The sequence below is a fragment of the Mytilus galloprovincialis genome, chromosome 8, assembly GCF_965363235.1.
Source record: "Mytilus galloprovincialis chromosome 8, xbMytGall1.hap1.1, whole genome shotgun sequence".
NCBI lineage: Eukaryota > Metazoa > Mollusca > Bivalvia > Mytilida > Mytilidae > Mytilus > Mytilus galloprovincialis.
Window position 1 is genome coordinate 84,798,922 of NC_134845.1, and position 19,206 is coordinate 84,818,127.

The 19,206-nt window shown below is 32.2% G+C and overlaps 1 protein-coding gene across 1 annotated transcript; it reads left to right on the forward strand.

Moving 5' to 3' along the window:
* Window positions 1-168: 168 nt before the first annotated feature.
* On the forward strand, window positions 169-17,960 carry LOC143043805 (acid-sensing ion channel 1A-like). Its single transcript, XM_076215986.1, has 8 exons — window positions 169-306; window positions 5,310-5,850; window positions 8,174-8,272; window positions 8,686-8,866; window positions 9,649-9,705; window positions 12,886-13,042; window positions 14,327-14,418; window positions 17,815-17,960. The coding sequence occupies exons 1-8, from the start codon at window positions 179-181 to the stop codon at window positions 17,958-17,960; spliced, it is 1,401 nt and encodes a 466-aa protein (XP_076072101.1). The 5' UTR covers window positions 169-178.
* Window positions 17,961-19,206: the final 1,246 nt, after the last annotated feature.

Consider the following 19,206-nt stretch of genomic DNA (forward strand, 5'->3'; position numbering starts at 1 on the left):
ATGATAACGCTATTGTGTGACAGAATTCAAAAAGATGTAGTTAAAACGCAAATATTTACTTGATCGAATTTTTTAAACTTATAAATGTTGGTTGCACTGTTATATTTGTTAATAAAACGTTATAGAAATAGATCCAATCATTTAGTCTAACATTTCTTAACAGTTTTTGAGTTTATAAATGGAAGATAGAAAAGCCGTTTTTCGTGGAAACCATCGTATAGGTTTTATTTGGAGAGATTTTCGAGATTACACATCACTCCATGGAATCAATTATGTGAGAAGGAATAGTACATATAGATGTCGATGGTAGGTAGCCAATATTTTGCTTAAAAAAATGTGTTTTTTTTTTATTTCTGGTTGGAAAGATTTTTATATTATGTTTTTTTTTTTTGTTGTTATTTTTTTCTTATATCGATATTCATTATAAACAGCTCTATTACTTATACATAGCATCGTTAAAATTGGCATCTTTCTGACCATCATTTCTTTTGTTTTAATGACTTCAACCAAACATTTTATTTTGCAATGTCCTCTACCAGGTCAGGAGTATGGCCGTTGTTATCTACAGTCCGTGTATATGTATGTTGGCGTTTACTTTTGTTGTAGTTTAGTGCTTCTATCGTTCCGTTGTTTTCCTCATATGACGGAGGAGCGATAGAAACTAGAGGGACATTCAAACTCAAAGATCGAAATCAAACTGACAACGCCATGGCTAAAAAAGAAAAAAGGCAAACAGGCAAATAATAGTCCACAATATTTTATGTGTATTCCTCCGTTTTTAGTTTGTTCCCACGATTTGTTTTAACTTGACCAAATTATTAATTCGAACAGACGTATACTACTTCTGCCTTTATATATTCAGATTTACTACCTTACTAGTTTCGATATTATTATTTCTTTCTAAGATGTTGTTTTATATAAAGGTGACAAGTATCTCAACGTCGAATGATAAATTTGAAGGCAATTCTTGTAGATGCGATATATCATTTTAATATTGAAATTAATAAATATCTATAATAGTTCTACATCAAGCTTGCACTTTATAGAGATACACAATTATAATAATAGAAAAAAATTAAAAGGCATTCTACGAAGAAAATTTAAAACGGAAAGTCCCTTATAAAATAACAAAATTAACAGCTCAAACAAATATAAGATCATCAAACGCATGAATAACGACTGTCATATTCATAACTTGGTACATATATTTTTTCATGCAGAACATGGTGGATCAAACCTAGCTTAACCTATCACTTGTATTAGAGTCGAAAAAAAATGTTATAAACCCATTCATATTTTAAGCTTTGATAGATAGTGTTGTTTTGTTTGGGGTTTTGGGTTTTTTTTGGGGGGTGTGTGTATTTTTTTAATGGACATATACCAGTTTAAATAATTACAGGAAAAAAAAGTTTTATAGCCAGATCAATTTTATTTCAAATATACATTATGCATATATGAGTTAAAAATAATTCGAGTATCGGTGTGAGATTTTTGATTTGCATTGCATTGCATTGCATATAATAATGTTTAATCGGCGACAGACAAAACAGTAAATCTTACGTTTTCTTTTATAAAAGAAGTATTACATTACTGCTTGTAATATCAATTAATTGTTAAGGAATAGTACATATAAATGTCGATGGTATGTAGCCAATATTTTGCTTTTGTGTTTTTTTTTATTTTTAGTTGGAAAGTTTATTGTATTATCTTTGTTTTTTTTTTTGTTTTTTTTTTTCTTATATCGATATTCATTATAAACAGCTAACCATTTTATCTTGCAACCGCTGGTGGTGGACGTTTCACCAGCCCAGTAGTCAGCACTTCGGTGTTGACATGAGTATCAATTATATGGTCATTTGTATAAATTTCCTGTTTACAAAACTTCAGTTTTTTCGAAATACTAAGGATTTTCTTGTCCCAGGAATAGATTACCTTAGCCGTATTTGGCACAACTTTTTGGAATTTGGTCCTCACTGCTCTTCAACTTTGTATTTTATTGGTTTTATAACTTTTTTTATCTGAGCGTCACTGATGAGTCTTGTATAGACGAAACGAGCGTCTGACGTGTCGAATTATAATCCTGGCACCTTTGATAACTATACCAGGTCAGGACTCTGGCCGTTGTTATCTACAGTACGTGTATATGTATATTGGCGTTTACTTTTGTTGTAGTTCAGTGTTTCTCTTGTTCCGTTGTTTTCTTCATATGCAAGAGGTGCGAAAGATACCAGAGGCACATTCAAACTCAAAGATCGAAAACACTGACAACGCCATGGATAAAAAAAGAAACAGGCAGACAGGCAATAATAGTTCACAATAGTTTATGTGTGTTCCTCCGTTTTTAATTTGTTCCCCGGATTTGTTTTAACTTGACCAAATTATTAATTCGAACAGACGTAGACTACTTTTGCCTTTATCTATTCAAATTTACTACCCTACTAGATTAGATATTATCATTTCTTTCAAAGATATTGTTTTATTTAAAGGTAACACTTACCTTATAACGGGTTATTTGCGCTGGGTGCAAATTTTCGCTTATTTTGGCATAGAACAAAATCGCCAAAATAAATATCGCAAATTTAAGATCGCACGTGCAAAGGTAATGATGAAAGTTTTGAATCCGCCAAATTTATAACCTCCAAAATATTTCGTATACCTTATTCAATGCAAATCGCGAATTTTTAAACCCGCAAAAATAAACCGGTATACGGTATCTTAACGATGAATGGTGATTTTCAAGTCAATTCTTTTATATGCGATATAACGTTGGTATATCATTTTGAAATTGAAATTAATAAATAAATAATAGTTCTACATAAAGCTTGTACTTAATAGAGATACACAATTATGAAAATAGAAAAATTTTAACTAAGGCGATCTACGTGGAAAATTCAAAACGAAATGTCCTTTATGAAATAACAAAATTAACAGCTCAAACACACATAAGATCATCAAACGCATGATTAACGACTGTCATATTCATGACTTGGTACATATATTTTTTCATGTAGAACATGGTGGATCAAACCTAGCTTAACCTCTCTCTTACTTGTATTACAGTTGCACAAAATGTGTTATAAACCCATTCATATTTTAGGCTTTGATAATTAGTGTTGTTCTGTTTTGTTTTCTTTTGGGGTTGATTTTTTTTCTGGGGGAGGGGGGGGGGGGTTTGAAAGGACATATACCAGTTTAAATGTTTACTGAAAAAAAAGTTTTATAGCCAGATCAATTTTATTTCAAATATACAAACACATTATGCATATATGAGTTCAAAATAATTCGAGTATCGGTGTTAAAATTTTGATTCGAATTGCATTGTATATAATAATGTTTTATCAGCGGCAGACAAAACAGTAAATCTTACTTTTTCTTTTGACAAAGAAGTATTGCATTACTGCTTGTAATATAAATTAATTGTTAATATAAAATGAAACATGCTTAAACATTAAATAGACAAATGTAGTAATCTAGTATTTTCATTATTATATACAACTTTTTTCATCCGAGCGTCACTGTCGAGTCTAATGTAGACGAAACGCGCGTCTGGCGTATTAATTTATAAGACTGGTACCTTTTAATAACTATTATTTGTGTATTTTTCTGTCCTGTATGTTCTCCCATTGTTTTGTATTGTAGTCCTGTTATATAATGATGTCATTTTAATGTTATATTTAACATTGCAATAAAAGTGTGAGGTTTGGCTAGCCACAAAACCAGGTTCAACCCACTATTTGTTCTTAAAATGTTCTGTACTATATCAGGAAAATGGCCATTGTCATATTAAAGTTCTTTTCTGTGTGTGTTGCATTTTAGTGTTGTATTTCTGTTGTCTCGTGGTTCTCCTTTTATATTTGATGTTTTTGCCTCAAAGTTAGTTTGTAACCTGATATGTTTTCTTCTCAATCGATTAATGAATTTGGAATAGTGGTATAGTTGTCTTTATTTATACAAGTTCGTAATAAATGTTTTTATTGTATTCTAATACCAGTTTACTTGGTACTATAATATTTATTGAAGTATTAATTCAATACTTTAAAAATCAACATATATAATCCCTCTGTCCGCTTGACTCTCTTTCAAAAATGAATAATATTTTATTTTGTTTACGCTTCGACATTATATTATTGCAGCTCTTCATTATTGATGTATTCAATAAATCTGTTGAAGTCGGAATTGTTAAAAGAATAACATTTTGTCGACTTGGTAATATGAAAATTTTAATTTGGATTAACAATAGAAGACACACTAGAAGAGGATAAATATAGCTTTATCAGGACAATAGTATAAGTTCGTTGACATACTGGTTAATCCAGATTAAAATCAAGAATATTAGAATGAAACAATTGTAAGTACGGCAAGATACATTGATGGGATTTGGCGTATTTGGTTTCTAAAGATAAATAATACTGTCCGCGAGATCATCAGTTATCTATTTGTTGTTCTTGTCCCTACACTAGTACTTTTAACTCACCAACTTGTGACTTTTGCTTTTATCTTAGGTGTTAGTTTTTAATCGGTCTGATTATTTTCATTTTATCATTTTCCCAACTGGCTGGTCCAGTTTGTTCATATGCAGTGCTTTTCCAGGTTATGCGATGGTTGTGCTTACATAAAGATGATAGCCGTTTCATAGGCAAATATTACACAACTTATTTTATATTTACGCCTGTCTGTACTATATGTTATGAGCCTGTAGTTCACTGGTTGTAGTTGGGTGTTTTTTTTTAAGTATTGAAAACTTGTCGACATCAAATGTAAACATGTCAATAAGATAGAAAGGAGTTGTTATTATTATTTGCAATTTGTAGGGAGATACATAATATTCGTAGATATGTGAGTTTGTTTACGCATAGCTGGTTCCCAATTATGATCTTTGTAATTCATCTCATAGAGACATTACTTAGAGATGTTAACAGTATATAAAACAGGAAAGCGCATAAAATTCAATTCTGAGGAAGTCCAATAGTGGAGGTAGGGGTAGTATAGTTTTTTGAAAGAAGTTTAAACTCTAAGATGTTCAGGCCATATAAATGTTGAAAATATTCCGCACAGCCATATATCTTGACCTTTGAAAAAATAGTAGTGCATATCAATTTTCCGTCGTAGGATATAATTTTTCACGAAACTTCATAGTAAGAGTGGTACATATTTAGCCGCAAAGGTAGTTTCTTTTGGGAAAATGCATTGCCTATATTTACAGAATAGCAACCTGTATGTTTTGCATGCATCATGAACGAATACGGAAAAACTCAACGAATCTAAACTATGAATTCCAATGATAAATTGTTGCGTATTTTTATTTCAAGGTTGGTATGGACAGTAAGTATTCTTGTAGTGGTGAGTTTCATCTGTGTAAATGTGTTCCGGTTACACAGGAAAAGCATGAATTATTCAACAAAGACTTCCAATAAGATCGTAATGGTAACAAGTGTTCCATTTCCTGCTATAACGATATGCAATATATCTGAAAACCAACTTCAAGACATACAGGTAGATGATGTTAATGACTTGGAAAGTTATCACCATCTTGATGAACATTCCGTTATTGAAAAAAATAATTCGGATTTATCGAATTCATCGAACTACGATTTCGATGATACAGACCATTTGAACAATTATTCGTTATCCGATTTTTTTATGTTTTGCTCTCAGAACAGAAAAGTGATACAATGTGAAGACTACATTGTCCGAAAGACGACACAATTAGGACTGTGCTATACATTTAACAGTTATGAATATTCTCAAAACAAAGGCCAAATGTATGTCCAAACCACGGGCACACAAACAGCGTTGACTTTTAATATGAAATTGAACCAGCACCATGCAGACCAAGGAGTGGGGATTAGAGTAAGTATTCATATAGATTTGTATACATAGATATACCGTAAGATCGTTTATTTCCAAGACATTTTACTTACGGTTTCTTAAACCATACTATTTCCGAAAATTGTTTTTGCTATTTTCCTATCTTGATATTGCTGTCATACAAATAAAGTATCGGCGCATGAATATTTTGCAATGTTATCGTTATCACGAATTCCGCAATATCACTGTATAGAGAATGACGATGAAAAATAGAACTCTGTTCAATGTTTTAACGTCCTCAGTGCTTCTTTCAAACTCTTATTATGAGATACGATTTCGTTCACCTTTGTAGGCACTTAATGCATAATACACAAATGCCATCCAACGGTGAATTCTTGAAAACAATTTGCATTTCGAGCTATTTTCGCCTTAGCAACCAAATATGAAATGAAAAATATACCTTCAAGAGCAGCTTTGAGAGATAAATGGGGTCAAAAGATTTTGTATGTTTGGATATTTACTAAAAATTTCAAGGTTTTTTTACATATCTATCCTTCCTTTGTTTGTTTCCAAAGATATATACAAGCGTATTTTAAAGTCTTCTATACATTATCATGATTAGTTTGCTCTGAATTTGCATAATAATCCTTTGAAAATATTTAACATTTACACATGCATCAAAGATTAAGGATTTTCGGGGAACATTTTTTGCTGTATATTTATCTAATCTATTAAAATTACATTCATTGGTGATATTTTGATAAAACAAAATGGTTCAAATAATCGTTCTACGTAATCAAATCGATTGTTATTTAAGGAAATAACTGTATAAAATCGTTTTCTAGTTAAATCAGTCTGAATGGTAAAATTCATTCGAAAATTCATTTTTTTTCCGATTTGTGACGGTTCGACTTTGCGAAAAAGACCATATTACGTTAGCAACGTCATTACCTTCCAGGTAACTGTACCGTCTGCCCTTACGGTTCATGATAAATTCAAAATCAAAATTAATACTGAGCTGTATCACCATTGCATGCATAGTTTAACCCCGCCACATTCTGTATGTATGTGCCTGTCCCAAGTCAGGAGCCTGTTAATCAGTGGTTGTCGTTTGTTTATGTGTTACATATTTGTTTTCCGTTCAATTTTTGTACATAATAAGGCCGTTAGTTTACTCGTTTGAACTGTTTTGCATTGTCATTTAGGGCCTTTTATAGATGGTTATGCGGTATGCGCTTTGCTCATTGTTGAAGGCCGTACGGGGACCTATAGTTGTTAATTTTTGCGTTAATTTGGTCTCTTGTGGAGAGTTGTCTCATTGACAATACTACAACATCTTCTTTTTTATATAGGTACTCCACACTTGAGTTATGAAAAAAATGATATTTAAACTTATAAATCGTTGACAAACTTACAAACTGACAACGTCAAGGCAACTTCATTGTAAAAAAAGTAAAAACAATCAACAGTTATAAGCAAGATACAAAATACAACATATTAGTAGGTAAAGACTATACAACCCGAACCCAAACCTCAAATTGTGGGTATCAGATATTTTTGACAACGTGAATCTTTTAGATAGTTTGACATAGCAATACGAGTACATAAATAAGATTTAAAAAACGAAATCAAACCGAATATTATCTAAGAAAATAAATGTATGAAATCGTTTTCTAGTTAAATCTGTCTGAATGTTAAAATTCAGTCGAAACTGCATCTTTTCACGATTTTTGCCGGTTCGACTCTGCGAAAAAATAATACTGAGCTGTATCATCATTGCATGCATAGGTGAATCTGATATTTAGTTCACAGGACATTTTCTCGGAAAACTTGAGACCACAAAATTTTATCACCATAACATACAATCTTTTCGGCATGACATCCATAAAAGAATATGCTCTTTTTCTGAAGTATCTGATTTATAGTACAATCGCAAAAATATTCAATGAAACATTAAATGCTTTTGTTTTGTTGAATATAGTGCCTTTGCGTTTTTTGTATTTGTAATAATGTTTCTCGTAGCCCAAAAGATTCTTGACGATCTTTTGTTTTTCTTTCAAACACATCTCCCTATCCTCATAAGACTTGTTGACATGAGATGTATCAAATTCAGATAAATGCTCACCTGCATGAGCACAGGAACATGGACTTTACATATCATACAATTGGCCATTTCAGAATCTATAGCATCATGATTAATTTCATTGTTCGTATCCCAAAATGAAAATAACGTCACGTCATTGGTTAGATTTCCATTGCTTATGACATTTTTAACCAATCAGGACGTTTTTGTGTACATTTTGGAAAATATTACACAGTATGCATTAGATTCTGAAACGGCGAATTGTAATATTTTATATTTTAGATAGTACTGCACGAGCCTGGTGAGGAACCGGATGTTCTAAATAAAGGTTTTAACATAGCAGAAGGATTTTCATCTTACGTATCAATGAGCATGACAAAGGTAAGTAAGGATATAACAAATGACCTGATTTAAACTTAGTTTATGTTTTAATCGAACTTGAAAATTGAAGGAAAACACACCGCAAACGATCTTCCTGATATCTACACACCTGTTCGCATTTAGAAAAAACAAACTTTCCCATTGCAAAGAATCTTAGATTACAGAGATTAATTTGTAACATCCCAGCATCTTGAATCCTCTGTTAACCGCCGAATAGTTAATCTAATAATCGGTGCGTTGCTTTTTATAAAACCTGTTTCAATATTGTATTTTACCTTTCTTCACAAACGTTTTGCTGTAAATTTTTAAAGCCCAATTTCGTTTTCAAGTTGATCGCTATGCTCACGACAATGGTATTGTGTAACCTTCGAAAAACATATGTTTTATCTTGTAATCCTTTCGGTTTTTTTCAGTATGAGTATTTACCTTCACCTTATAGCATAAGTGATAACCAGCATTGTATCATCACTAATACACCAGACTTTGTTAGTCCTCTGCATTTTTACCCCAAATACAGCTATAGTGCATGTCTAATTGAATGTAGAAGGGATTTTATTATACAAATATGTGCGTGTCAAAGTGTCTTTGATCCAGGTGCAGTATTTTTAACTTCAACTTCTATTATTTTGAAAATGTTAACTTGTATCACGTATCTGATCTAAATGCATTTTCATATTATTAACTTATTTACTGATCATTTACTTATGTAAATATTCTTGTTGTGTGTGCATGAATATACCTGCAAAATAAATACGTTACAAAGCTCCATATATATCGTAGACATAAACCATGTGTTGAACATCCAGTGCATAAGAAGGAAGCGCATGAGATGGAATACAGAAGGAAGCAAACTTATTGCATATTTAAGCTATTTTAAAAAGGTTTTAAACTCCAAGTAAAATTCAAAACGGAAAGTACTTACTTAAAGTCAAAAACTCAAAGAAATCAAACGAATAACTGTCATAATCCTGACTTGGAATATTTTATATATTACTGACATATTTCGTTATGTTAAAAAGGTAGATTAAACCAGGTTTCATAGCTAGCCAAACCTCTCACTTATATGAAAGTCGCAAAATGTGCATTATATTGACAACAATGTGTAAGCAAAACAAACAGACAGTATACTGTAAGTAAAACATTTGGATACATCAGTCAACATGTGGGTCGAATAGCATAACTATTTAATATTGGAAACAAATTGGGAAAAATAAGACTGCTAAATACAGCATTTTTTAAATATCTTTTAAGTTTTTTGGAAATACTCATTCAAATTTTAAAAAGAATATTCTTATTAAACAGATATTGTTTCGTTATTTACGTAAATATTTAGCCTCTTTTATTTTATTTGTTTCCTTATTATACTTTTGTTGAAGGAAGCGAACCAGTTTGTACAACTCCAACGTCAATTGGCTGTTATAGTCAAGCAAGTCGTAAGTACAATCCAGTAGTGTCAGTTGTGCATATTTTCTAACTTTTTTTTTGTATTCGACTTTATAGGACCTTGTTTCTTATTATATTCAGCTCTATGCACGGTATTATATATATATAGATTCTACCACTGCATCGAGTGTGATACGATATTTATCCACTCGAGACAGTTAAATTTCAAATTTAAAATGCGAGGATCGCCGAGCGTTTTAAATATTTAAAATTTAACTGTCGAGAGTGGATAAATATCGTATTACACGAGATGCAGTGGTAGAATCTGTTTCTCTAATGATTTTCAAACAATATGCAGGCAAACGTAATTCTTCTTTTTGAATGATCTGCGAAAAGATGTGTTCTTTCTATGTGACGTCATCAGGCATGGTCGCCTTTTTTCATGCCGTCACAATAGGAAATTCAGAGGAAAGCAAGAAAATTCGACGTCATAATCGGATTCTAACCAATGAAGAACTGAGATCAAACGAACCACACGTTGATTAAATTTTTTTATACAATGGGTGCAAAAAGAGATAAATTGACGAAGAATTAGAGAAATAAAATTACAGACTAAATATGTAAAATGAATGAATCCAATAAGCACTTTACAAATCGAACGAATTAGGAAAATGCAAATAACATATACATGCATTTTAACTTTATAGTTTATCATAAAACAAAAACGCGTTTCCATGTATGTTGGCGTTTGATTTTGTTGCTGCATTGTGTTTCTGTCAATCTTTTGATTTGCTCAAATAGTTGATGTGTTTTCCTCCGTTTTTGTTTGCAATTCAGAATTGCTTTATCTTAGTCGGTTTATGAAACCAAAATGCAAGCGACATTCTTTACCTGCATTTCACACAGCCTGATCATTCAATCGTTTCTATGCAAGTTCACATCAAAAATCGAAAAAAAATATACCACAGGACTAACAATCCTCATCTTTCAACGCCCCTCTGTAGACAAAAAGAGGACTACTAGAATAGACAATAGCGAACTGCAATACCATAATTATGGTTCAAATGACAAAATTGATGGTATAGGTATGCTATCTCTTTCGTTTTGTAGCTTGGTGAATGAGATGAATATTTTCAACTCTACTCCTCGACGTGGACTCAGTCATGGTCATCTTCATTATACCTCACTTACTCCATGATGTCCCTATCAAAAACTTGCTGTCATTTACACAAAAGCCGTTAAGTATTTATCACATTCGCTCGACGCTTTATTCATTACCCCTTTCAAAACTTCCTTCTCTGTTCAATTTATGTTTGGAAGCTTATGTTACAAACCCTCATTTAAACCAATACAAACTTACAGCTAATATTTCGAATATTGCAAGTTACAAACTTTTCAAACAAGTTCGCGTTGGAAAAGAGAAAAAAAAAATGCCTTTGCCATCAAAGGTCTTGATGTTGTCAACTTGGGCAATATCCTTCATCATAAAGTAACAATCAACGCCGAGCTTATTGTAAAACTGCCTTTTCTAGAGATGGCGTTAATCAGAAGTGAATACTATAAAAATACAAAAAATCTTACAGAGTACATACAATCTAAGACTGTTTCATCTTGCATTAGTATTCAACAATTTGTCTTTTCTATAATTTACACAAATATTCCCTATTACAAACTAACAGACAAAATGAAAGCATTGGTATTGAGTTGTTTCATAAAAAAGAATGGCCAACGTAGATAAAACAATCTTTTCTTATGTAGGGGTAAATTATACTTTGTAAACAATCACTCTTATTCAATTAAAAACATCTCTTAAACTGACATTCTCAAGATGCTTGATTCCTTGATTGACAACATATTTATTACGTTTGGAGGACGACACAAAACGATCGACATTCCTATGGGAACCAACTGTGCCCCTCATTTAGCCGACTTGTTCTTTAATTCTTACGATGTTGACTTCTACAAAATTTTAGGAAGAAAGAAAAGAAGTTAGCAATATCCTTTAACTTTAATTTACGCTTTATGTTTTCTCTCCCTAAATAATTCAAAATTTTGTGACTTTGTTGAACGCATTTATTCCATCGAACTAGTGATAAAGGATACAACAGATACAGTGAAGTCTGCCTCATATCTTGACTCACTTCTAAAAAATGACAATGAGGGTCGGTTGAAATCAAAACTTTACGACAAAAGAGATGATTTCAGCTTCCCAATTGTGAACTTTCCATTTTTTATGTAGCAACATTCCAGTAGCATCTGCATACGGAGTATGTATCTCCCTATTGATACGATATTCTCCTGCTTGTATTCATATCATGATTTCCTTGATAACGGGTTGGTGCTTACAAGGTTGTTTTTAAACTAAGAGTTCCAAATTGTGTAGTTGAAATTATCATTTCGTAAATATCACGGACGCCATAACGATTTGGTTTACCATTACGGAATATCCGTTTCACAGATGATATGTTCTTAACGTCGTACCAACAATGTTGTTCTGTTTCCACAAATGTGGCCAACCGAATTAGACTATTTAACGGGTTTTTAATAACATGAGCAACACGACGGATGCCACATGTGACGCAGGATATGTTTACTCGTCCTGAGCACCTGATATCACCCCAGTTTTTGTTTAGGTTTGTGTTGCTTAGTCTTTAGTTTTCTTTGTTGTGTCGTAATTACTCTTTGTCTGTTTGTCTTTTACTTTTGTAGCCATGACGTAGTCAGTTTATTTTCGATCTATGAGTTTGAATGTCCCTCTGGTATCTTTCGTCCTTCTTTTATGACTTTTTAGCAGTGGTATACTAAGGTTGCGTGATATATTATTTATGTTTAACCAAAAACAATAACGAATGCAACCCCAAATCGTAGAGTACTAAGTTGTTGTTAGAACTTTCACGACGTATTCACTAAATAAATATTAAAAAGGCAAAAGAAACAGTCAAAAGGAAAGAAAAATAATGAATATTTAATAGATTAGCGAATATAGCGATATCATTATATATATAGTCTTAAAGACATTGGTTGCTCTGTCAAGTTGATGGACAAATATGAAAAGCTAGAATGAAAGGTTGTCCATTAATTATGATCATTATTGTATATGCAGTCGTGATCAACTAAGATATAGAGAACAAGATCCAACGAAACAGAAAAGTTGTTTTTGTTTAATGTTTTCTGGCCTTACACTAATATTTTTTAATGTGTAAGAAATATTCTTTATATATTTTTTGCAGTCGATTTTGATATTCATTACAAAACAACAAAACAATGCAACTGTCAGCAACCATGTGAGTTTGTAGAATATCAGTACAGCATATCATCTGCTATAAGTCCCGCTAAGATATACTTACCATATCTAAAACCAATATATCAGGATAAAAATTTTACTGGGTGAGTACTATAATCGGGCCGTTTTATATTCAACTTGTACATATGACGATGCCAAAAAATGAAAGTATATGCATAATTGGAGAAATCAGCTATTGCTGTAGGGTGCAATAATACAGTAACAATGTGGATTTCATGGAGACAGTTCATTGATCGTGCGAAGGATCTTTAATTCTAAAATTGACAAGAGCTATGTGCAGTTCACATACTATGTCGTCTCTTCCAATGGCTATTGATATCATTTCTTTTATCTCTAGTAATGTCTAAAAGAAACCGTTTGTTTATCACAGGTTAATAAATGTTATAAGATAACGTGTGATTAAATCAGTAGCATAATATGATAAAGGGATTTCAATTTAGTTTTTGCTTGCTTTTAAACAACGCAATTTTAATCTAAACGGCTAAATTCCAGCAAATACTGTAATCTTTTAAACAGTTGTACAAATGGTCGACAATAATGCTCATAACCTAGTGGCAATTGTTGCAAAGCAGGACGACAACATATCAAATTGGTATACTCAATTAATATGCTTTATTTAAACATTTTGAACATTAGTAAACTAATGTCATAATTGATATAAGTTCGACTAGCTGAACCACATATTTAACGTGCAAGTCAATAATCCACATGTACACATGTCAATAAACATAGACTCGTTATTCTAGATCGGATTCAGAGACGATCGGTCGTTGGTTCTTCATTTTAAAGTCACGTGTTTAAAAGTTGAAGCAAAAACAAAGTGTTTTCGAATCAATGATTTATTCGCTAAGTGATTAAAAGGTATCAGGCTTAAAATTTAATACGGCAGACGCGCGTTTCGTCTACACAAGACTCATCAGTGACGCTAAGATTAAAATAGTTATCAAGCCAAAAAAGTACAAAGTTGAAGAGCATCAAGGACCTAAAATTCCAAAGAAAATGCTTAATACGGCTACGGTAATCTATGCCTGGGATAAGAAAGTCCTTAGTTTTTTGAAAAATTCTATTTGTAAACAGGACATTTACAAAAAGTATGACCATATACTTTAGTAATTGATACGCATGTCATCACCGAAGTGCTGACTTCTGATTTAACCATATGCATTCCAGTACCAGTTTTTTTTTTTTGGCTGCTTGGCTTGTGATACATGAATGGCTACCGAAATATCATCACAGTATAAACACGAAGACAAATCTATAATATTATGAACATGTATACTATATAGATATATATCCATGTGTCTAGTAGGTTCTGTGTGTGTGTGTCATATGAAGATTTTTATTCATTTACATTTCATTCTTTACAGAAAGAACTGCCTTGAGGTTAGACTTTTCTTTGACTCTTTGAGCTACACCTTAGCGGAATCGATTCCAGAATATTCAAAGATTGATTTTATTGGTAGGTTATTATTTTCATTATTATTAAAATCTTGGTCTTATATAACATTCTTCCTACAATTTGAGTACACAACCGCGGTATAATATGTATATAGTATCTAAGCTTATATACATATAGTCGCTGGGCTTCCAAAACATTATAAATTACAAATTTTTCAAGAAAGAAATATCTCACAAACAGGCTTTGAAAATTTTGACAAAATGCATACTTCCAAAATGTCGTATGTGAACTTGAACATTTATGTAAATAGCAGTGAAATAAAAACTTTGACATTTCTGGATTATCCGATAACTTAAATTATGGTCACAGAAATAAAGAAATGTACATTTATTTTATTCCCAAAGCCATTATACAAAGATTTTTTTAGTTTTCATACAACATTTTGGAAGCAAAGTTTACAAACAACTGACATTGGCAATTTTGAAACATGTCTTATTTCAAATGTGTTGATTGGTCTAACTGTATGTCATTTTGTAATACTGTAAACCAACTTATTTTCGCGTGCGATTTATTTTCGCGACATTCGCGAGTAGAAAAATAACGCGAATATAAATCTTCGCGAACTAACTTGGATCTTTCCTTATTAAATTACATGAGGTAAATTTGAAAATCGCGAAATTAAATCACCGCGAAATTGCCATTAAAGGATTTAACGCGAAACATAGTATCTGTGAAAATAAGTTGGTTTACAGTACCAAAGATTTGCTCCCGCCCAGACCATTGGTGACAAAAACAATTTTAGACAAAAAAGTCATATACGACATTTTGGAAGCCCAGCGACGACATGGAAAAAAGTATTGCAACACCAAATTGAAATTCAAATTAAAAAAAAACACCCTTTATTTTTATGTGATATAATTTGTTGAAATGGAACTAGTTAAACATTATTTAAATATCACCCGAGTTTTATCAATAAATATTGTCTCGATAAGTTCTTATCTGCACATGCAGTAACTGCACTCGTAAGCAATAAAACAGATGTTTGTATCCTCATTGTTTACAACACTTTAAATAACCAAGTTTATAAAGTTATATGATTGACACCTTGTAACTGGTCATCCACAACTCATAACCATGATAACTGCAGCAAAATGGCAGGTATTCAACATGAGAGAAGCAGGTATGTCGCTGTGACAATTGCACGTATAGTTGGTCATCACCATTCCACTATAAGTCGTTTTGAGAATAAAAATCAGGCAACAAACGATGTTAAAGACCTTCCCAGATCAGGAAGACCCCCTATACCATCTGCTAGGGAAAATCCAAGCATAATGAAGGTTGGTCAGAAGGAAACCCGTTGCAAACAATACAATCCTTAAAAGAGAGTGATGACCATGCAGAAGCCTTTAAACAAGAACTGTTCGAGATCGGCTCGTCGGTACTGGTTATCGTGCGATAATATCATTTCGGGGATCTTTGCTTACGAAAAGACACACAGTTGCCCGTATCTAATAAAGTGCAGAGCTCGCCAAAGTTAGAAATTAGCATCGTTGAGGAAGATCCATTGTTGCAATGGAATTCGGTTTATCTTCCTGTGCCCGATCGTAGCCCGAATTTGAACCATATCGAGCATATATGGGACATTATTGTGCGTAAAGTGCAGGAAAGGACACCCCAGTTCAAACACGTCTTGAAATAAACAATACCCTTCGTCAGGAATTGTTGCTGCTACCTTAGCAACAAATTAGTCGACTTATGGCAAGAATCAAAAGACTTTAAGATGCGGTTATCCGTTTGAATGGAAGCTGCGCACAAATACTTATTCTTTGGCGTATAACGATCAACCATGATGTAAACAATCATATAAAGATTAATTTTGAAATGTCTGACATTGTAAAGTTCGACTACAGTAAAAGTTGTAAAATGCATTTTTTGGTACAAAAAACACCTCATTTTGTTATAAAAATTTTGGTTAGATAAAACATTTTTTTTTTTTTCATACATTTTTTGTTCGTTGTAATGCCAATGTTATCATTAACTACGTTTCAATATTTTTTTACAAATATTTTATCATATTCCATCCAAAATAAGAGGCTGATTTTTCAAGTTTAAAAAAATCAAGGTGTTTGCAATACTTTTTTCCATGTGTATATATAGACAATAATAGTGCATTGACTTGACATATCAACGATATCAGGATGAGGCTTAGAAACGGGGAAATGCGAGGCTGTGCCGAGCTATTTCCCCGTTTCGGGCCGAATCCTTATATCGTTGATATGTCAAGTCAATGCACTATTATTGTCTTTATACTGCAATCTAAAACAACATTTTCAATGGTTGTTTAATGCGTTAAGGTTATTTATTTGATTTAAATATTGGGGAAAATCCCCTTTAAAAAGGCCTCATATCATGCTCGCGGAGAAATATACAACACAATGAAATGTACATATTTACCTGTTGAAACTCACACTCGATGGTGAACGAAATCGTTTGAGTGTGGACTTAAATATCAACCATAAGCATGAAACATAATGATTTATAGGTTGCAATAAAAAATATTAACAAATGAAATATGTTTTTTCAATAATTGCAAAAGAAACAAGGTTGAGTCGATCCACGAATCGTTGTATGCATTGGAAACAAGAACAGGTTGAAGAGGTGGTATGAATAATTAAATATTATTTCGGCATTTTCTATTTAAATATTCATGAGAAAAGGTGATATCGGTTCAGTGACTGTATATGTCATAGAAATATACAGTCAACGCATTTTAACTGCTCAAATAGAACGAGTGCAATATAAATCATATTACTGTGCTTGTATTTCCTATCATGGTTTCCTTGATGGAGGATTGCTGCTCACAATGAAGCTATTAAACCAAGAGTTCCAAATGGTGAAGTTGAAATCATCCAATCGTACATTTTACAGACGCCATCATGTGTTGGTTGAACGTTATTGAATAACCGATTCACAGAGGATATCGGATATGTTCCTTACGTCGTAACTACTTTCCCCTTCCGTTTTCATGAATGTGACCCATCGAATTAGACTACTTACCGGGTTTGTAATAACATGAGCAACACGACGGTCGCCACAAGTGAAGCATAATCTGCTTACCCTGCCGGAGCACATGATATCACCCCAAGCTTTTTGTGGGGTTCGTATTGCTTAGTCTTTAGTTTTCTATGTTGTGTCGTGTGTACTATTATTTGTCTGTTTGCCTTTTTCAAAACCGTAGTTAATGCTCATTAGAAGCATTCACAATAAACTGTACCATGTCATTTTTAACTTTTGATTCAAATCCAGTCGAATTAATTACTTCCTATTTATATCTAAGATAAGATTGACCCCAACAGGAATTTCGCGGGTTCCTCGAATAATGTGTATAAGCGGAGGATTTCGCAATTTATTATTCTAGTATAACGAACTTCACATTTTGTTCCCTTTCTATTTTAGGAATACTTGGTGGTATGATGGCTTTATTTTTAGGCGCTAGTTTGTTAACTCTGGCAGAAGTAGCTGAACTGATATTAATGTGTTTTGTCATTGGGTTAAAGAACTATGTCAAATATATCAAAGGAAAAATAATTAATAGTCGATAAACTGAAATAATAATTTTAACAATATGTACTTAAATATTTCTGTACTTTAAAGATTTGTATAAATCCTGGAATAAAACGTATTATTCATTTGTTGTTTTAAGGAAGTTGGCTTAACATGTTTTGGATTTTTTGTCATATTTTCGGAATCCTCTGATTTTATTGATTTAAATGCCTTAAAACATTTTGCCCATCAACCCCCATTTTTCTTTTTATAAGTTTTTTTACATTTATAATTTTAAGCCATTTGTAAAAATCTTTAAAATCTTAATAATTTCTTAATATTTTTTGAGACTTCAACTTGTCAATGATAAAGCTAAAAAGAGTCAAGAGGGAATATTTTCCCGCCAAAAATTCAATGGCTAGATCTCGAAAACAAGCACATTGACCTGTACTTTGTTCTTCGCTCTATCAATATAAATTAGTGTTATAAAAAGCTTCTTATTTTCAAACTAAGTAGCGAACTTCCTTAAATGCTCTTCGATTAGGATAAGGTTTGAAACAATTTTACCATCTGAAATCCATTGATCAACGATTAAAAAACCGTATGGGCATTTTGTACGTTTAAGAATAAAAAAAGGCAAATCAAAAATTAAATTACAACCAACGAATAAAAAACATTGTTCCAAAGAAAAAAAATATAAAGTTCATATTTTTTGGGCACAACATTTCAAGTAACAGAAATACCGACATGCAAAGAAAATTCCTAAAAAAAACTAAAACCAAACAAAATGATCAAAAACAAACGCTTGACTAATTCATGTTGATGCAAGTGACTTTTTGTCATTCACTATACCGTCGTCCTTTAGAGTCATGTGGGGTTTTTTTCTGGTCCGAACTTTCATAAAAAAAAAATACAAAACATATGTTTAAATATTCCACTAATGACTAAAAACATAGGTAGAACAACACTACATGTTCACACGTCTGTCCATTGGAGGCAGGAGATACAAAACGATCAATCAGCAATTGAAAGTCTAGTAAAAGCAAACAACACCATAGAAAAAAATGAAAAACTACGGAATAACAAACACAAGTTTTCAAAGCAATATTAAAAAAACTAAAAGACTAATTAACAAAAACACACCAAAAATACGGGATGATCTGAGGTGTTTCGGAATGGAAGGCAGATTGTTCTGCTCCACAGGTGAAAACCGTCATCTTGACCTTGACCTAAAATTCGGTTATCAGTCTCATTGTTTATGTAAATATCGAAAATTTCTATAACAAGTAAAATAAAAAAAAATCC